The sequence below is a fragment of the Aedes albopictus genome, chromosome 3 (assembly GCF_035046485.1).
Source record: "Aedes albopictus strain Foshan chromosome 3, AalbF5, whole genome shotgun sequence".
Taxonomy (NCBI): domain Eukaryota; kingdom Metazoa; phylum Arthropoda; class Insecta; order Diptera; family Culicidae; genus Aedes; species Aedes albopictus.
This window is the reverse complement of record NC_085138.1, coordinates 181,863,121-181,885,525: the sequence shown is the minus strand read 5'-3', so window position 1 is coordinate 181,885,525 and position 22,405 is coordinate 181,863,121. Positions and strand designations below refer to the sequence as shown.

The following is a 22,405-nucleotide window of genomic DNA, read 5'->3' as shown; positions in this document are numbered from 1 at the left end:
TCGATGTTTCAAGCGCATTTTTGCCGTAAACTGCCCATATTCGCATAGGTGACGTAAACGCCACATAGGTCAAAATCAACTTTTCTGGCTTAACATATCCTACACCATGTAAAGCATAAGCTCCAATTATTAAAAAAATGTGTTTGTTCTAAAACATGTGAGTATATTGAAAAGAACGTTTTGACGTAACCACCATGTGGTCGCAATACTGACGTCTGTGTACAAGAAAACTAAAATCTTCCCATAAAACGTGATTGAACATAATTTATTGAGATAATTTATTGACATAAACATAATTTATATTTGAGATATCTAATTATTTGATTTCAGATGCCCGAAAATCATTTTCAATATCAACAACTTTCATAGTGAATATTATCAATTATGTTTAATACTTATTATGGATGCAATGTAGATACTGAAACATTTATGATGCTTTGACAACAACATGCGAATAATTTAACAAATTGATACTTGATAGCCTACAACTCGTAATGGTGAGTCTTCGCCGATTGAAGTAATCGTTTCCACTGGGTCTTAGTCCTGGATCAATCGCTTCCAGTCGCCTTGAGATTTTGGAGCCCCTTAGGGCCGCAAAATGCAGTTGAGGAAGACCTAAAAGGCCAACGTGCGCGCCCTACAACGAAGCCAACGGCTCCTTCCTTATTCTCTGCTAATATGGTATATGTTTGTCATTTCTCTGGCATACGAGCTACGTACCCAGCCCACCGCAGCCTGCCGTGTTTTATCCGCTTCATTATATATCAGTTAACCGATTTTGTCAGCCACATTTTTTGTTCTCCTTAAATACTTAAATAGATTTTCAAGCAGTAGTTTAGTGATGAACATGATTGAATTAGTTAAAGTTTGGCCATTAGTTAATGAGAGCAAACAGTTTATGGGGCTGACAAAATTGGGTTCATACTGTATCGATTTATTTACATACTTGGTACAATTCGTAGTTCATGCAACGCCGCCATATGTCGTGATCCTGGTTAGCAGCGAGTATTGTTCGCAGTTAACGTGCTTACTTTAAATTACTCTAAAATGGGTGTTTGTCAAATCTCCTAAGGGTCTGTGTCAATTGGCGAATTAAAATTAATTTTTACTTAAATTTGACAGTTCAACACTTAAACTTGATAGTTTTCCTAAGGAAATAATTATCGAACTGTCAAGTTTAAGTGAAAATTAATTTTAATTCGCCAATTGACACAGACCCTAAGTATAGAATCCAAACACCTCATGTATGAACAGTTATATTTTTTGGCATGGATGATTATGGTAGATCTTTATCGCTTCCTCTGAATTACGACGTAAACTCCTCAAACCCCCTTTCAGCTACTTACTAAACGTGAAGTTTTTGTGGCACCTCATTGATTAATGAAATAATAAACTCATGGTTAGCCACGAGTAAAATCATCCCACAGCAAAACTATTATAAGTTTTACGTTTTGTTTCAAAACCATCATTGAAACAATACTACTGAAATGTTGTGGCCAACAAAAGTGAAACGGTCAGGAGTTTGGCATTGCCGTTTTAATCCTGTTAGACTGAGAAAGCCACAACAGTTCAACATTTCTTCCCAGTCGTAAATATCCTCCAAATTTTAGATAAATTCAATCCATATCTATCTGATTAGGCGTTGGGTGTATGAGCTTTTGATGTTTACTAATTTAATTGTAAAAACTTAGTGTAGAGGAATAGTACAAGGTTATTTACATGAAATTAGTTTCGTAACGTTTCGTAATTTGTCGAATATGAGAAAAAATAAATGAGACCCGCGGGTGACACTTAATGTTTCAGTTTATCAAGTAAATCTAAAAAAATTGTAAATATTACTAAGGTATTTCTTAATAAATTGTTACGTACAACACCATATTTTGGATAAGGCATAAAATAACCTTTTCAACATAGCTGCCTTAATTGCAAGGTGCATTGGAAGAAGCTGTTAGGATCCATCGCAGAGCCTGGGGATTAATGTTAATTCCGGAATTTTGCACACATTAAACGAAATAAGAAAACTGGTCGGCGTAAAGTCAAATTGGACTAGGCGATTTTTTGGACAGGTAAAGATAAGCCAAGGAATCATAGTATTTCAAGAAATAATGCACATGCTTTGATATACCAATTTCTCGCAGGACATTTACCCATAATCATTGAAAAACAGTTGATCCGGTCTGATTTAAAGCCGACCAACTGTGAATCTTACTACGATGCCCACGCTTTATGGTACGCTCGACCGCACTATCAGATAGTTCACATTTTCAGAATGTGACGTGTTAGCTTTTTTTCTGAAACCACGGTTAGTACATCTTCTTTCGAGTCGGGACTGCTGCTTATCAACAAAGAATGTATTTAACGCACGAATACGGACATTCAGCCGGAGACCCGGGTTCGATTCCCGTTCCGGTCGGGAAATTTTTTTCGACTCCCTGGGCATGGTGTATCATTGCACTTGCCTCACAATATACAAATGCATGCAATGGCAGGCAAAGGAAGCCCTTCAATTAACAACTGTGGAAGTGCTCAAAGAACACTAAGTTGAAGCGAGGCAGGCCAAGTCTCAGTGGGGACGTAGAACCATATAGAAGAAGAAGAAGACGGACATTCCGGAAAAAAAAATCTAACACGTGTTCAGAAACCGGATACCATAATAGCTAACATAACGGTCATAGCAATCTGGTTGTTACGTCAACTTATCCGTGTAATCATTCATCAAAACGACTGAATGGTCGCATAAACTGACGTACACGTTTTAAATATGGAAAAATTACATGAAACATCTTAAAATAATTGCGGCTCACTTTTTGTAGCTGTAATCCACAAAACTGACAGATTATTTCATTCAAATAGTCGGTGCATATGTAAATCCGGAAAAAATCTATAAAATCGTGTTTTCCCATCAGAGCAGACATTGGTGGTTACATCGACTATGCGAATATGGGCAGTAAAGCAATCAAAACAAAAACATTGGACGCCATGTTGAATCGAATGTTGGGTTCCTGATTCTGGCCCTTCTTCATCCCCCTGCAAAATGCAATCTCGATAGATTGTCTATTTTGGGCGATTTCGGATTATACGGGTTCTTCTGTTATATTGCTTCAAGGGACACCGCGTTGAATCTTTTCACGCACACCTGCTCACGATCTAGCGGCGATTTAAATTTGTGTGCGTCACTGAGTACACTGTTCGTACACAGAATGCTGGATTAGTGTGTGCTCAAGCTATCATAAAGGACGACAGCCGACCCGAAACTGACTGTGTGAAGTTGAAAGTTCTATCCGTGAGGCGGTGCAAAAATCGTAATTCGTCACGAAAACCGAGCATTTTGGCCGTGAAATAGGCGTCATTCGATTGCTACCAACAAATCTCGTGCGAAAAACGGTGTGTGAAACGGTGAAAAATGTGCGAACAACTGGCGAGACTGCACGGATGTAACCTTTTTGTCATCGGCGAGAATGACAACCTCGTCAACAAATATGGCCACAACGTAGCAATCGTGTGCGGCTATGACCCGCAAGGGATGAGTGTCCGGGTGTTTCGGGAAGGCAGTCAACAGCAGCTGGAAGAGTATCCGGTCAACGCGAAAACGACCCATCTCAACCATGGCATCACATCACACATTCTCATCGTCGGGGGCGAAATGGTCTACATCCGATTCGGTTCCAAGGCGGACTGTCAGTTGTTTCGGCAGCTGCTGCAAAAGATGTCCGGCAAGGTCAACTCAGTATTCAACCTCCGCACGGAGGATTCATCAGCATCACAGTATTTCCAGTTCTATGGCTATCTCTCGCAGCAGCAAAACATGATGCAGGATTTCGTGCGAACGAGCACTTACCAGCGGGCTATCTATAGCAACTCACAGGACTTCCACAACAAGATAGTGCTGGACGTGGGCGCGGGTTCCGGTAAGTATAATCTAGTTTATTTATTTATGGCTCGTTTAACATGTCAATCGATTTAACTTTTCCTGGAAGGATTTGGTGACACGCTATCAATTTAAATCTGATGTTATCTAACTAACCAGAATATTGGTGGGAGGAGATAGACAATAGAATGGGGATATGGGCGGATCATTGCTCCATTTTATGCACTGATTGTTTCTTTAGAGGAAAAGGGGGACAACAAAATTATGCGAGCTTTCAGATGAATAATGGTAGATATACTAATTTTTTTTTCTGAATAAATTTGTTTTTTCAAACTTAATTTATTGTGGTGATTGCGTTGAGTGTAAAACCTTTAACGATTAAGCATAAATCGACTGCATTTGGACAAAGTACTTGATAGCCTACAACTCGTAATGGTGAGTCTACGCCGATTGAGGAATCGTTTCCACTGGTCTTAGTCCTGGATCAATCGCTTCCAGTTGCCCTGAGATTTTGGAGCCCCTTAGGGCCGCATGCAGTTGAGGAAGACCTAAAAGGCCAACGTGCGCGCCCTACCACGAAGCCAACGGCTCCTTCCTGGTTCTCTGCTAGTATGGTATAAGTTTGTCATTTCTCTGGCATACGAGCTACGTACCCAGCCCACCGCAGCCTGCCGTGTTTTATCCGCTTCATTATACCGATTAACCGATTATGTCAGCCTGTTTCGGGGACACATTTTTTGTTCTCCTTAAATATCTAAATAGATTTTCAAGCAGTAGTTTAGTGATGAACATGATTGAATAAATTAAAGTTTGACCGTAAGTTAATGAGAGCAAACAGTTTGTGGGGCTGACAAAACTGGCTTCATACTGTATCGATTTATTTACATACTTGGTACAATTCGTAGTTCATGCAACGCCGCCATATGCCGTGATCCTGGTTAGCAGCGAGTATTGTTCGCAGTTAACGTGCCTACTTTCAATCACTCTTAAATGGGTGTTTGTCAAATTTCCTAAGTATAGAATCCAAACACCTCATGTATGAACAGTTATATTTTTTGTATGGATGGTTATGGTAGATCTCTATCGCTTCCTCTGAATTACGACGTAAACTTCTCAAACCCCCTTTCAGCTACTTACTAAGTGCTTGAAGCAAACTCATTGAAACCCGAAACGTGAGTTTTTGTGGCACCTCATTGATTAATGAAATAGTAAACTCATGGTTAGCCACGAGTAAAATCATTCCACAGCAAAACTATTATAAGGTTTATGTTTTGTTCCAAAACCATAATTGAAACAATACTACTGAACTGTTGTGGCTTTTCAGTCTAACAAAAATGAAACGGTCAGGAGTTTGGCATAGCCGTTTTAATCCTGTTAGACTGAGAAAGCCACAACAGTTCAACATTTCTTCCCAGTCGTAAATATCCTCCAAAACTTAGATAAATTCAATCCATATCTATCTGATTAGGCGTTGGGTGTATGAGCTTTTGATGTTTACTAATTTAATTGTAAAAACTTAGTGTAGAGGAATAGTACAAGGTTATTAACATGAAATTAGTTTCGTAACATTTCGTAATTTGTCGAATATAAGAAAAAATAAATGAGGCCCGCGGGTGACACTTAATGTTTCAGTTTATCAAGTAAATCTAAAAAAAATTGTAAATATTACTAAGGTATTTCTTAATAAATAGTTACGTACAACACCATATTTTGGATAAGGCATAAAATAACATTTTCAACATAGACTGCCTTAATTGGAAGGTGCATTGGAAGAAGCTGTTAGGATCCATCGCAGAGCCTGGGGATTAATGTTATTTCCGGTATTTTGCACACATTAAACGAAATAAGAAAACTGGTCGGCGTAAAGTCAAATTGGACTAGGCGATTTTTTGGACATGTAAAGATAAGCAGGGTGGCCACCGAACCGGGAAAAACGGGAAAACCGGGAAAAAGACGGGAATTCAGAACGACCGGGGAAAAAGCGGGAAAAACCCGTGAATTTGGGATGATTACCGGGAAAATTATTGTTGTGAGAAATTTGGAAAATTATGGTTGAGAGAACATTTGAATTTTATACAACTTATCGATAATCTGTATATGCAAGTTAAATTCAAATTATCGATTTAGATCCTGTACTACCTTGCTTTTCTCGAAATTATGCTAATCGGATTAGGCCATAATCCATTATCGAATTTGTGAATAAATTTAGAACTTCAGCATCATTTTAAACATAAACATTTTCATAAAGGATTAACCCTTTTCTTTCCACGATTTTGAACGACTATTTCTATGTCAAGGAAGCGTTTCCGAAAAAAGTGCTCGAGCAAAACTAATTCTAAATTGACCAAAGTTTTAGTAATCAACGAAACAGTTTTACAGTTGTAAATCATTAGTTGTTTGATTGTTTATGAATAGTTCTTACTATTGAAACGATTCTATAACATTCCCCAGAAAACCATTCCCCAGAAAACCAATCCCCAGAATTCCATTCCCCAGAATGTACCATTCCCCAGAAAACCATTTCCCAGAAACCCATTCCCCAGAATGTACCATTTCCCAGAAATCCATTCCCCAGAATGTACCATTCCCCAGAATTCCATTCCCCAGAATGTACCATTCCCCAGAAAAAAATAAAACTATTGCTTTAATTCTGAATGGTTTAAATTAATAGCTAAAAATCAAATATTTATTCGTAAAAAATCACCGGAAGAAACATCCTGCCAAAAATTCTTATTTGACAAGAAAGACTTCGGAAATAAGCATGATTTGCCTTTACAATTTAGGCTATTGGTATAATTATTGGCATCGCAACTGCTTACTTTTTCAACATACATTTTTCCTTCTTTTCTGCATAGGCTGTTCTTTCGAATTGTACTTTTCAGTAAATTATCGGCATCAGAACTTTTTACATTTTCTACGTAGTTTTTTCCTTCTTTTCTGCATAGGCTATTCTTTCAAGTTACACTATTCAGGTCATTATCGGCACCACAAGCACAGGTGTTTAGAAATTTAGAAAAAAATATGAAATAAATATAACAGCAATTTTAACACCGGTGGAGGCTGTAATGCCCATAATTTCCCGAAAAGTGCAATTCGAAAGAACAGCCTATGCAAAAAAGAAGGGAGAATCAATGTTAAAAAAGTAAGCAGTTGCAATGCCGATAATTTCTTGAAAAGTGCAACTGGAAAGAACAGCCTATGCAAAAGAAGGGAAAATTTTTGATAAACATATAAGCAGTTGTAATGCCAACAATTCTTATAACGACTCAAACATTTTTTTTTAACGAAGAAGGAAACGTAACACTCTGATAATTTCCATCGTACATCGATTTAACGGTTTATTTGAAAATTTGAGAGTTGACCAACTGCCAATTCGCGGCGCTCGCATAGTTTTTGTTTGAGTTTGACGTTTGCTCACTACTGCCACCTAGTTGATGATTGGCCAAATTCAGTCCTTTTAGAATTAAGCGAACCCATTTCCGAGACTAAAATTTAAATCGAAAAATGTTCGAAGTGTTACGTCTGTTTGTCTGTGGTGACATTGTTTTCCTTGCGGCATTCAAAAACCCAACACTGTTCCTTTTTTTGAACAAGCTTTTTTTTAGAATTTAGGCAATTGGTACAACTATTGGAATTATAACTGCTTTCATTTTCCACATAGACTTTTCCTTCTTTGCTGCATAGGCTGTTCTTTCGAATTGCACTTTTCAGGAAATTATCGGCATCACAACTGCTTACTTTTTCAACATAGATTTTCCCTTCTTTTCTACATAGGCTGTTCTTTCGAGTTACAATGTTTAGGATAGTTACAATCGGCACCACAAGCACAGGTGTTTAGAAATTTGAAAAAAAAATTAATAATAAATATAACAGCAATTTAACACCGGTGGTTGTAATAATGCCCATAATTTCCTGAAAAGTGCAATTCGAAAGAACAGCCTATGTAGAAAAGAAGGGAGAATCTATGTTGAAAATGTAAGCAGTTATAATTTAAAATTTTTTACTAATTACCTTAATTTTAAGAAGAATAAGGACTGTTCAATTTATAAAACGGACAACTTGCTTGTGCGATATCTTTTTTATTTTTTAATAAAATCATTTTCAGTTTTTTGCATAACTTTCTATAGCTATTCTCAAATGTAGGAAAAATATAACATAAGGCAAAATGTTCTTTATTGTGTAACTAAAGCGGTTTTCGTAAAACATCAATAAAACCCCATTTCTCACATTTCGACATAACTATCCACATACTTAACATGCATAGTTTCATAAAGTTTTCAATGTATTGGAATCTTATACTATTCTACTAAAGATAAAGCTCAAAAGTTAGTCAGTAATAATGCACCAAGAAGTCTCCGGCTTGATATACTGAGTTGCCTTATTTTCATAGAAATTATTAAAAAATGTTCATTTAAGTCCTGTGTTGCAATAGCATCACGGATTCGGCTAAAAATTTGTCCAGAGTAGTAGAATATTACTCTCTGTATGATACGGAAGTAAAATTTACTTATAATTGCATTTTTCATCAAAAATTTAATCCATAAAGATGGTCATATTAAAAAATGTCATACTTTTTGCTCCATTGATGCAGATTTTCGACTCTAGCGAATCTTGATATTATTTTTTTTTCAACAAAGTTGGTCCTATGTTATTGTACACCTTATTATAATAATAATCGGATGCAAAGTTTTTATTTCCAACATCATTGTTATGCAAAATTTGCATTAGGTTGCATTGTTATTTGGAAGAACCTTCAAAGAACGAAACCTTTTTGATTACTGTGTCTGCAATAGCGCACAGTAGCCAAACCAGCAATGCTATTGAGAAGCAGTTTTCTGTGTTTAAAACCACATTATTCCCACTTTCGACTGGATGCATAAACAAATTGATTATTTAATATTTTCATGCTCTTTTTGCTTTACAATTGAATTTTATTGAAAAAATCGAACCTTACTTGAGACTTTAATATCTCAACACTTAATTTTCTGATTGAGTTGAAATTTTGCCAGAATGTTTATTGCTCATGCTGCTGCAGCATGGCACATACTTTCCTTGTATTAAAAACGTTATACCACATGTAAACGGTAATTTTATATTTGTTTTCAATTTTTAGCAATCGAAAAATTCACCTCATTTAACACGTGGCCGATTTCCTATAAAATAGAACTTTTTTTTATTCAATTCAAAAATGATTACTATAATGAAAAATGATGTACTGAACAACGAAGCAAGGGTGGTTAAATTTGAACTACGCGTCTTCTTTTTATAGCCTTGTAAAGTTGTCCGTTTTATAAATTGAACAGTCCTTATTGTTTAAAAAGAAGGAACATTGTTGGGTTTTTGAATGCCAAAAGGAAAACAATGATACTTTTTCCCTTCTGTTGGCATTCAAACTGCTTATATGTTCACTTTTTCTATTCCATTCCATAGTATTGGAATAATGATGAAAGCCCTTCTCATACCGCATGAATGAAGAGCCTTTGAAGCGAATAATTAGGAACAGCCATTGGGATGGATCCCTCCAACCGTTTGCAAAGAAAAACGTGGTCAGTTGAGTCTTAAGTATCTTGTACACTGAACAACATCAGAAGAATATGCGTTTTCTCTGTAAATTTTGCACATCACTTTTAAAACGTTATTCATCGTAAAACAAGTGCTGCACAATTTTCACAAATCTGTCAAAAACAAAACATTTTATAGCAACGAAACTAACAGTTTGTGAACTTTCAAGATAGGTTTAAAGATCAACATGCAACTGTGTACAATGGTAATTCAAACGTTTACTATTGTAGAATATTTTTATGGATATGTATGTATGTATACATTTTTACCTTAATTTGTTTCATATACCGTACAAGAAATAGATATTTGCTCGTAATAACACTATAATGTTAAAATCCTTGCCTTTAATACTTATGACACACATGTGATACAAGAATCACTGTACAATTGCGATTGAAATGAGTTAGAATTTTCTTAACACTGCGTACCGTTGTACAGGAATAATACTCGTATCACATGTCTGTCCGGGGTATAACATATCATTTTGATCAACATTTTACTGTTTGTGTATCGAATTAAACTTTTTAGCAGAGTATATTAAGCTTTTCTGGGGAATGATACATTCTGGGGAATGGATTTCTGGGGTATGGTGCATTCTGGGGAATGGATTTCTGGGGAACGGATTTCTGGGAAATGGTACATTCTGGGGAATGGTACATTCTGGGAAATGGTTTTCTGGGGAATGGAATTTTGGGGATTGGTATTCTGGGGAATGGTTTTCTGGGGAATGTTATAGAATCATTGAAACGTGTGTTGGTAGTTGGGTTTACCTAATGAGATTACAATTGTATTGTAATAAAAACTATTGCATAATATTTATTTAATTCCGTTTGTTTCGAGTTCGTCGAACATCGATGATGCTCTAGAGCAACCATGGGAAGTAGAGGGTTAAATATTGAAAATGAATATGAAGAGAAAGAATTGTGCCTTTCGATCAGAATATTTAACATTTTCGACGAACTTGAGACAAACGGAATGTATTAGTTTTCAGAATATTATTGTAACCCCATTAGTTTTGGGTAACTGCTAACTATTTGTTCAAATAGTGGAACCTTCATCGAAAAATCCAAAACACTATTAATTTACAACTATTTCAAAGTAAATAAGCCAATTCGCAGAAAATGTTGTGCAGGTTTTTTACGCCCTCATTTCAGACTTCTGTGATTAGAATCGATATTTAAAATTGGACAAATTTATTTCGGCTCGTTTAAAGACTTGAATTTCCAGAAGGCTGTTCAAGTAAAATTTAAGTATTCAGAAGCAGCATAAGTACCAGCCAGGTTTTTCTGTTCAATGTTTACTTTACGATGCCACGAAAATATTCACCTAATCTTCTACAGGACCGTACCGTAATCGGGGGTAACATTGATCAGAATTTTCGATCTTTCTTGAATAATTCTCTTGTTAAAGCAAATATTACATGTTTTATATTTTTAAAAGAAGTACTGGCCCTCTGAGTTTGTGTTAAGCTACTCGAAAAAGTATTGTAAAACTTTAAAACATGTTTAAAAGGGCTTTTAAATCTAATTTTTGATTGTGTTGATTTGGGGTAACATTGATCATGTCAGTGATCAATGTTAGTTTGTGTTGAAAATACCCTTACTTACTAAATTCGGGGTCGCTGATTTCGAATATGTTGTCTAAATTCTTACAAATAATGTACTTTTTAAGTTATTTTAGGATTAAAATCCTCTAAATCACGAATAACCCCTGGCCAAGTTCGCAGGGGTTGACGGTATTAAAGTGAAGGAGTTTCATTTTGATTATTGTAATGTAGTGTTCTTTAGTGAAACATATCACCTTTTTAACACTTTAATGCGCCTCCAACGGTTCATCACGAACCGGCTGCTGCAGATGGAGTATGACTGATCATATGCATCAGACATGCTCGATAAACACGGAGGATCCGCCAGGGCTCAGTAGAGTCTATTCCCAAGCAATAGTTCCAAGTCGGTTGGATTTGAGAAGGTTTTGATGATCGTTACACATCCTATTAAAAGTAATACAGGATTTGTGACAGGTTTTGGAACCTTTAACAGCCAGCTGACTTCAAAATGTTGTTTGGGCTCTATTTTCCACGTTTCTCGGTTGATTTTGATTAGTAATTTATTAATGTCATAGTCGCTTTGTCGATTTTTTACCATGTTAGTTGGTCATATTTTCCTTAAATAATGCAATTAAAATAAACCGACGAATTAATAGTGGGAAGGAGATTTGCAGCACTTAATTGTGCTGATAGATTCGAAGCTAACGTGCGAACATTTAAACGCATTGTTGACATCAATGCGTTCGACGTGACATTTTGGACAAAAGCTGACTGCTTTTTATTAACTGAACAACGTTACTTTTGTATGACTAGGTTGACATTTCTAGGCTACGCTTGAGAAAATGATATGGTTTATCTAGGTAGGACCGATAGGACAGAACGAATTTGAATATTTTTCATAGTATTTGTAGGGGGATGAATACATAATAGTTGACAAGTAATTTTTGTTTTATTACAATCAACTGACCAACTTGGCGAGGCTTGCTTACATAACAACTGACAATAAAGAAACTTATTTTCCTTTACTTTCTACGCAATGGACATCCGACCAAATACACGTGTTTTCGTTAATCTCCTAGGCATTATTAAGACATGACGTATGTGCATGACGAAACAACTAGCAGGACACAGTTCCAGACGTCTCTTTTTAATAACGACATTCAGCATATCTATACACACTTAAATTAAATCGCCGACCTCAGCAAACGGATTGCCGAGAATCCAACAACCGAGAATCCGGTAATAATTTTAACTGAATCTCGGTAAAAGTTTTACCGAGATGCCGTTAAAACTTTGCCGAGATCTCGGTAATCCAACTTTTTACCGAGATCTCGGCAAAGTTCACCGAGACTCGGTAATGTTTTACCGAAATCTCGGTAAAAATTTTACCGAGAATCAGTAAATATTTTACCGAGATATCAGCTGTTGGATTCTCGGTAAACCGTTTACCGAGATCAATTTCTGAATTTAAGTGTGTATATATAAAAATGCAGTGGCATACGTGGGACCGCGCATAACTTGGGAACGGAAGGTTCGATTTTGGTCGTCTTAGTTTTGTTCTGTTAGTTTTCACCCAAGGAAGGTTTATGAGGCATAAAACATGGAAAAAATGATAGTTTTTGAAAATCGATCTTCCATACCGGGGACCGGGGATTTGGTCTTGGCTAGAAATTAAAAACGTCAAAAAAAGCAGTAGGCAAGACAAAGTTTGCCGGGTACAGCTAGTTTCCAATAAAACTACACTTCAATAAAGCAAAGACTAAAGCTGCTATGATAGAACAGAACAGAATGACTTAATTGACTATTACCTTGGAGATCTACTTCGAATAACTGACAAATTGACAAGAACCTAACTAAATACATGGACCATACTACAAAAAACCAATTGACAAAAAGCAAAAAAAGGGGAAACTTTTATTAAAACTATTTTTGTTCAACGCAGGCCAAAACAGTGTCGACTTGGGCCACGCACGCCTACGTACTTCTGTGTGTTGAAACAAAAATAGAGGCTCCTAGAAGCAAATGTAGGGAAAGGGTGCGGTGTAGAACATAAGCACAGTGTTGCTACCGCCGTAATCACTTTGAAAAAAAAAAAAAAAAAAAAAAAAAAAAAATCCTCTAAATCACGAATAACGCCTAAAGGTAGGCAATGGCTTAAGGAATTGATAGTCGACTTTTAATAAATCGTAAATTTTACTGAAAAATAGCATTTTCATAAAAGTTTCGTTTATTAAATCCAACTCTAGGATATCATATTGAAGTAATACAGTGATTTCGAACCTCATATTATAACTAGTATTCACGCCAAGCATGAATGTTTGACAGTGTATCTCATTGCGTTACGAAACACAGTTATGGAAAAATCGATTTAATTCAATGTTTATGAAATTCAATTTTTATAAATTGCATGTCATTTAATAGCTAAATGATAGCAGATTATGATATACCATTCCATAGTAGAAACTGATTCAATGTAAAATGCTTGTTTGAACATTTCATGAGGCGGGTCAAGCCGATCAATGTTACCCCGCTGATCAATGATACCCCGGATTACGGTATTCCCAAAAACTTTTCTTTGATACACTTCCAACTGAAAAAAAAATGTTAGTATTAGGAGCTACAGTATGTACGTGGATAGTACCTATTTTACTCACACTATCACACTGTAAGATCCTAAAATCGATTCGTTTGATTGCATATTACTCGAATTACTCCACATCTGATGTAAAATTTGTTATAAGAATAAATTTCTACAATTTAGTAAAACACATTTGTTCAGAATTACACTTGGTTTCAGCTAAACTTTTTTTTATCCCCGCATTAGGGTGAAATTAGAGGAAATTAAGCTGCGTCCAATAAGCTGAGCTTTTGTGGCGTGACCTAACATTGACTGAGAATATTTATAATCATCGGTTGGTGATAATTCTTAAAAGATGGAGAAGGTAGAGTACTTCTTCATTGCTGTGTGAAAAACATGTTAGAATTCACGTAGAAGAAAAGCTTAAAAAATCTGTATTCTTATTTATCATCATTTAGAACGTTGTTGCAAGACAGTGTTAAAACAGTTTGATTGTTTTTAACTGTAATCGTTCTTAAATATGGTTTATTAAGTAAAAACAATAGTATTTATTAGTGAAATGCATAATTTTGAGTGGATTTTTTTACATTGTTGTCTTGTTTTACGGGTGTTACATACTCCAAAAACGTCCATTTTAAAAAACCGGGAAAACTTGAAAAATCGTACCGGGAAAACCGGGAAAAAGACGGGAATTCCAAAACTAAAATTGAGTGGCCACCCTGGATAAGCCAAGGAATCATAGTATTTCAAGAAATAATGCACATGCTTTGATATCCCAATTTCTTGCAGGACATTTTCCCATAATCATTGAAAAACAGTTGGTCCGGTCTGATTTAAAGCCGACCAACTGCGAATCTTACTACGATGCCCACGCTTTATGGTACGTTCGACCGCACTATCAGATAGTTCACATTTTCAGAATGTGACGTGTTAGCTTTTTTTTTCTGAAACCACGGTTAGTACATCTTCTTTCGAGTCGGGACTGCTGCTTATCAACAAAGAATGTACATATTTAACGCACGAATACGGACATTCAGCCGGAGACCCGGGTTCGATTCCCGTTCCGGTCGGGAAATTTTTTTCGACTCCCTGGGCATGGTGTATCATTGCACTTGCCTCACAATATACAAATGCATGCAATGGCAGGTAAAGGAAGCCCTTCAATTAATAACTGTGAAAGTGCTCAAAGAACACTAAGTTGAACCGAGGCAGGCCAAGTCTCAGTGGGGACGTAGAGCCATATAGAAGAAGAAGACGGACATTCCGGAAAAAAAACACGTGTTCAGAAAACGGGTACCGTAATAGCTAACATAACGGTCATAGCAATCTGGTTGTTACGTCAAACTTATCCGTGTAATCATTCATCAAAACGACTGAATGGTCGCATAAACTGACGTACACGTTTTAAATATGGAAAAATTACATGAAACATCTTAAAATCATTGCGGCTCACTTTTTGTAGCTGTAATCGACGAAACTGACATATTATTTCATTCAAATAGTCGGTGCATATGTAGGGTATTGTACCATTTGGGCAGGTGTACCTATTTTGGGCACTTGCTGATATAACTAAGTCAATTTCAAACCGATTGATTTGAATTTTTGTACAGAGTTAGTTAATGTACGTTCCTAACTCTATACAAAATTTCAAATCAATCGGTTTGAAATTGACTTAGTTATAGCGGCAAGTGCCCAAAATAGGTACACCTGTCCAAATGGTACAAGACCCTAAGTCCGGAAAAAATCTATAAAATCGTGTTTTCCCATCAGAGCAGACGTTGGTGGTTACATCGACTATGCGAATATGGGCAGGATGGGTCACCTTTTAACCCTTTATAAGGCAGTGGCAACTATATTGCCACCTACTGTTTGTATTTTTTTCTGTTTTATAACAATTTATTTCGAACTTTTTTTTTTGTTTACGCAAAATTAGGACTACTAACAACGCCTGGTATTTTTTTGGTACTAAACAAAGCTTTAACAACAATTTAGGAGCCATTTGTAGTCTCAAAAATGGCTAATTTTGACCGCGTGAAGAAAATTAGCTCAAACATATAGTAAAATTATAGATTTGGTAAATATTTTAAGATATAATCAAATTCTGGGTTGACATGAGCTGAACTACGCAGTTTATATTATAGGTTAAGCCCCAATCCACTCTAAATTCTCTTTTCCGGCTTTTTGCCGAAGTCAAAAGAAGAAAAGTACCCTAAACGGGCAGTGGCAAGAATATTGCCACCAGCGCTGGTGGCCTAAACGGGCAGTGGCAACTATATTGCCACCTCAAAAGCTCGTTTTTGGGGTTAACGGGCAGTGGCAACTATATTGCCACCAGCGTTTTTGGCCTAAACGGGCAGTGGCAACTATATTGCCACCTAGATTTTTGAGAGTTTCTTTTAAATAAAAATTGATTTGTATATGTAATCATGTATATAATCATTTGCATAATAGTATGCGATGATAACTCTTCTAGTTTTCTCGGCCTTATAAAGGGTTAAGTAATTAACATTTTCTCAATGAAAAACGTCAAAATATAAGATTTGTTCCGCATTCAAATATGCTCCATATCCATACTGAGTAAACAAGAGCTACTAGTAAACATTTTATAAATTTATTTGGAATATAAAAAACTTTACGATTTGAGTGGTCCTGAGGCGACTTGAAAATCGATGTTTTTACTAAAAAAATATCATAATTTTATGTTATAACTAGCTGACCCCGGCAAACTTTGTCTTGCCTACTGCGTTTTTTGACGGTTCAAGTCCCTAGCTAAGTACAAGTCCCCGTTTAAAATGTATGAAAACCAGATTTTCCAAAACTCCATATTTTTCCATGTTTTTTGCCTCATAAACCTTCCTTGAGTGAAAACTAACAGAACAAAACTCAGACGACCCAAATCGGACCTTCCGTTCGCAAGTTATGCGCGGTCCCACGTATGCCACTGCATTTATATATATATAGATTTTGAGCGTTCATTCCGCTTGATTGAAGTCATTTATGAGATAGTCTTGTAATAAAAAATAAATAACTTTTGAATGCTCCAAAAATACGTTCAAAATTGAAGGTGACCCATCTTGCCCCGCGGCCGTTTATATGGAGAATATATGGAATGTATCGCATAAGAAAAATGGCAAAAAACTATTTTATTTTTTATTTCCAATGAGAGTGCATAATTTTTCAATCAATGCCCCAAACTTTTGTATATTCATGCTGGCCATCTAACAAAATTATTAACATAATCAAAACATGAGTAATGCGCCCGAAAATGGCACTGACCCATCTTGCCCCGCCCCACCCTAAATCAAGAATTCTTTTAGTACCTTTGTCTACAATTTCTGCACGAATTCCCGATGAATTGTTTTCAAGGATTGCTTCAGAAACTTCTTCATGATTTAATTCAGAAATTCCTCAAGAATGTTCTTTAAAAATATGTCTTTAGGGATTTTATCAAAAACTTCTCCAGGATTTTCCCTTAAATTTAAAAAAAATCCCATTAAACTCTTCTACAAATTTCTCCAACGCCATCTCAGGAGTTTTTCTCTCACCCCTCTGTTGGGGAAATTAAACGACTGCGTTCAATTATCTGAACTTTTGTGGTGAATCTCAGGAGTCCCCCAGGGACTTTTCCAGGAGCTCCTCCACCGATTGTTTCTGAAAGGTAACCCTCGAAGAATAACTCCTACTTGTTTTATGTAATTTAATAAAATACTTCTGTGGATATCTGTGGATTAATATGTCAAATAATTCCCGGAGGAATCTCTAAAGGAATCCCATTATGTGCGGGAGGCGGGGCATAATGAGCAGCTTAAGCATTTTGCCACCAAATCCAGTAAATTAAGTGCAACCAATGTGTAATTTTAACGTTCAATCCTCATTTGAACCTTAACTGACAAAAGCTAATCGTTGAAATTCCGAATAAAGTTATAAGTGTTGTAGAATTTTATATTTTTAAAAACGTATAAAATCGCGAGTTGCGTTTTGGGGGTGGGCATAATGAACACCCTAGGTGGGGCAGGATGATCAATATAAGTTTTTTACACAATCAAATGCTAATTGACTATTCTTGTCAATGATAAAGCATACTGGCAACAATCAATGATAATTTGAAGGGATTACGGGGTTTAATTTGTAGGGAACTGTGGGGTTCCAATGAGTCTTCTATTGAGGAATCTTTAAACGGTGATAATATACAGATACTGAAATTTTAAAGCTAATAAATTGAAAGTTACAGACAAAACCTTACTATATGCATAAAAACAGAGCAAACCAAAATTAAAATTTGTTTGTTGAAGATGTTTACCATTTTCATTATTTTTTTTCACTAGTTGCTCATTCTTTACCCTACTACCAACTCTTTAAAGCATATTTTTTCAACAAAATAATTATACAAATAGTTGAAAAGTGTTACAAATACATTTCATTGGCCTAGGGAATATCAAGAAAATCGATAGAAGCCCACTAAGTTGTGATTTCGATACCAAAAACCTTATTTTAGGTGGAGCGGATCTGGTTGGATGGTTAGAACACTTGACTATCAAGCCGAGGACCTGGGATCGAATCCCACTCCCGACAAACTTACAAAATGTGAGTTCTTCCTTCGGAAGGGAAGTAAAGCGTGGGTCCCGAGATGAACTAGCCCAGGGCTAAAAATCTCGTTGATACAGATGAAAAAAAAAACCTTATTTTAGGTCACCTGATTCTTATAATATTTTCCCAGTACATGACCACTTTACGCATTTTGATAAATTTTTCAAGGTAAACAGATTTTTTGACTAATGTTTTGTCATCAACTCATTGGATTTTAGACAATAAGGCTACAATCAAGCAATGTGTTTTGTTAACCGTTATGTGTCCGACAAACTCTTTGCTTTTTTCTACTCCGTGTATTTTAAATGGATGCTGGGTACCCTGTCGACCACATAGGGGTAGGCGGGGCATTATGGACACCCGGGGCAGAATGGACACCCTCAATATTTTGAAATATGCGAACTTTTTTGAACTTTTAATGAATGGAGAATATAGTCCATTTGTCTAAAACGTAGTTTCAGGAAATAAACATTCGAAATTAAAATTATACTTCATTTTACACGAAAAAGTTGCGTCCTCCGTTTTTTTTGCATGGAAATTATAATTTTCACACCATCTAAAATAAGATTTAGTGGTTAATTTATTGCAGGTCGATTAAAACCTGATATTTCTAGAACACATGCAAGTAGTTTTGCTGTATCTACATGCTTAACATGTTTATATTTTCTTCTTTATTATATCAAAAATCAAGCTTGGAAATATCTTCTGCTGCCGGGGCAAATTGGACACTCACCTTTTTGAAAGAAGCGGCAAGGGAAAAATATAACCTAAATCACAAACCAACCAAATTCTTCGATTTCAGTAGATTTTCGGTTAAATGTTCACTATAGTAGACATAGGGTGAAACAAATTGGCCAAAAAACGACAGCAGTGGAAAATAGTTGTTCTAGGCACAGCTGTACATGCCGACAAAAACGAAGCTTTATCCAAAACAGCCTGAATTTAAATTAAATGAACAAAAATGAACCACTTCGGCGTATTATTCATCCATAATAGTTGTTTTGTAATGAAATGTCTTTATAGGTGTAGATAATGTACGAAATTCGTAAAAATCTTATGGTGTCCATATTGCCCCATGGGGGTATCCATTCTGCCCCGTATGCTTGAAGACGGTCATGAAAAACTAACATTTTTCAAAACATTTTTTGAAGTGGATAAATCATTTTTCTTCGTGAGCATTCTTATGCAATAGATGCTAAATAGACTTTAAAAGGATACATGTATCAAAAAACTAAAAAAAAAATAACCTCTTGTCAGGTAAAGTTGCCAAAAACCTTAGGGTGTCCATATTGCCCCGCCTACCCCTAAGGGTTGATTTGAAGATTTACTGTGAAAATACAAGGTGCTCATTTAGCCCCACCTGCTCATTATGCCCCGCCTACCCCTAATCGTCATATTATATTAGAATCTACTAGTAAACAAAAAAATTATGCCGATTTAGATCGTAACAGACTAAATACCGCACTATGGCCAAAACTCCGGACTGGCCAAAACTGAAGCTTCTACCCTACCTATACGCGGGGCGATTGTGCGCACAGTGTTAGGAGAAGTGTCTACGTCCTTCGGCGTGCCACTTTAAAAACAAAAAGAAACGAAAAGTTTACCTTCTTATTATACAAAAGTTCAACTCATTACTACAAATCTAGTAAATACTTCACCGATCGTGTCTTATTCAGCCCATTTTACGGTAATGGCTCTCTGACGATTCCTTTTTGAGCGTTGAAGTGTTGAGAATGGCGTTCAGAAAATTAATATTTTTATTTTTTAATATTTCAGTTCTACTTCTTCTTCTTCTTCCTGGCGTAACGTCCTCACTGGGACAAAGCCTGCTTCTCAGCTGGCTCAGTGTTCTATGAGCACTTCCACAGTTATTAACTGAGAGCTTTATCTGCCAATGACCATTTTGCATGTGTATATCGTGTGGCAGGCACGAAGATACTCAATGCCCAAGGAAGTCAAGGAAATTTCCTTTACGAAAAGATCCTGGACCGACCGGGAATCGAACCCGTCACCCTCAGCATGGTCATGCTGAATACCCGTGCGTTTACCGCCTCGGCTATATGGGCCCTCAGTTCAGTTCTACTCTAACATTTCAAATCTTATCACTCGGTTAACATGCAACGAGACCAATCCGAATTCCATGGTGTTAAATGATAACTTACATTACAAAAAAAATTGACATAAAATCGTCCTCTCATCCCACAGGCATCCTATCGTTCTTCGCCGTGCAGGCAGGTGCAGCTAAAGTTTACGCCGTAGAAGCTAGCAATATGGCTCAGTACGCGCAGCAGTTGGTCCACTCGAACAACTTAGACGGCAAGATCACCGTGATTGCCGGCAAGATCGAGGAGATAGAACTGCCGGAGATGGTCGACGTCATTATCTCGGAACCGATGGGATACATGTTGTACAACGAACGCATGCTGGAAACTTATCTCCACGGCAAAAAGTGGCTTCGGCCGGATGGGAAAATGTTCCCTTCGCGGGGCGATCTCCACGTGGCTCCCTTTACGGACGAGGCTCTCTACATGGAGCAGTACAATAAGGCCAACTTCTGGATGCAAACCGAATTCCATGGGGTTAATTTGGTGGCTTTGAGGGATGCTGCCATGAAGGAATACTTCCGTCAGCCGATCGTCGACACATTTGATATTCGCATTTGCATGGCCAAGTCGATAAGACACACCACGAACTTTTTGACCGCCGACGAGAAAGATTTGCACCGCATCCAGATTGACGTTGAATTCCACATGCTGGAGACGGGAACCTGCCACGGATTGGCATTCTGGTTTGACGTGGAATTTGCCGGTTCTTGCTCTCAGGTTTGGTTGTCCACAGCCCCGACGGAATCGCTGACCCATTGGTATCAGGTCCGTTGCTTGTTGCAAACACCCATCTTCGTTAAGCAAGGTCAAGTTCTGTCCGGTAAGGTAGTTTTGGCAGCTAATCAAAGACAAAGCTATGACGTGGAAATCGACTTGAAATTGGAAGGAACCATGATCACTTCCAGCAACACATTAGATCTTAAAAATCCGTACTTCCGATATACTGGTGCTCCAGTGCCGGCTCCGCCCGGTTCCAGCACTACGTCGCCCAGTGAGGCATACTGGGGACAACTGGATGCTCAAGGGGCTCGAAATGCAGTGAATCTCGTAAATGGAATCACAGTGAATGGCCTTGGCGAAGTAGACATGACGATGATTAACACCAACTTGATGCCGATTGCAGGAAACCAACCGAACATCCATCCGGGACTCATTTCCAGCACTGGCAGACAGCAATCGCAACAGCAAACTACACCGGTCCAACAGCTGGCAATGAATCCAACGATTGCATGTGCGGCCACTTCAACGCAGAACGTGGCCCAACAGCAGCTAATTGGTGGCGCTATCTCTCCATCCCTATTCACGACACCCACGCAACAGATCATCAACAGTCACCATGCACAGCCCATCCATGGTGCTCAATTCTACTAAAGGAAAAGACAGCAAAGCAACGTTCTCTTCAAGGAAAGCATTATTATTCGAGCACTGTAAAACTTACAAGACTCCAACAACTACACTTACACACACATACACACATACAAACTCAAGAAACGCTTTATCATCGCCGAATAGGTTCTCACTGCGCTACTCTTATAATTATTTAATTGTAAAACCACTTTTACTGAGATTGACCGAGCGGGGGCATTCCGAAACCGGAAACAACCGCTGTCCGAATAGAGTATGTATTACAAGGTAGTAAACTTTTATTTTCAAAAGTTAAGTTCACTTTTTTGTGTCGCCTAGTTTTAAATAGATTTTCCAATTAAAAATTGTGTCTCTGAAGCGTCAACCAGCGCGGAAAGGAACGCTTTATTATTGTTTGCCATCACAGCCCTTGTCTCCTTTGTCACAGAACAAATCAATTGACCGGATCTCGTGAATATCGTTTCCTGGCTGTTGAGCCCGACTCGTCGCATTACACCTTCCGGAGCGATATTCTAGAATAGACATGAGCGTCAGCCAGCTTGTCGTAGTCTTCGACGAATTCCGAATGAACTGAATACCCTTGCAGGGAATGAGAACTAACTGAAAATAGAAGAATTGGAATGACCCCTAACTGTAGAGGCGCTAGGTGAGATAAAGTGAAAATCGTTTGTTTACATCAAAAATTCAATTTTCCATCTTCAAAATTAACTTGGTAGGGTAACCAATATAATTTGGACCCCCATATATTTTGGACCCCCTGTGTCCTATTATCACAACTTACACAGGTTTAATGA

At 37.2% G+C, this 22,405-nt stretch overlaps 1 protein-coding gene across 1 annotated transcript; it reads left to right on the top strand.

The window, feature by feature from the left end:
* The first annotated feature begins 3,208 nt into the window (after window positions 1-3,208).
* LOC109415076 (histone-arginine methyltransferase CARMER) lies at window positions 3,209-21,987 on the top strand. Its single transcript, XM_019688949.3, has 2 exons — window positions 3,209-3,908; window positions 20,347-21,987. The coding sequence occupies exons 1-2, from the start codon at window positions 3,404-3,406 to the stop codon at window positions 21,615-21,617; spliced, it is 1,776 nt and encodes a 591-aa protein (XP_019544494.3). The 5' UTR covers window positions 3,209-3,403; the 3' UTR covers window positions 21,618-21,987.
* The last annotated feature ends 418 nt before the right edge of the window (window positions 21,988-22,405 follow it).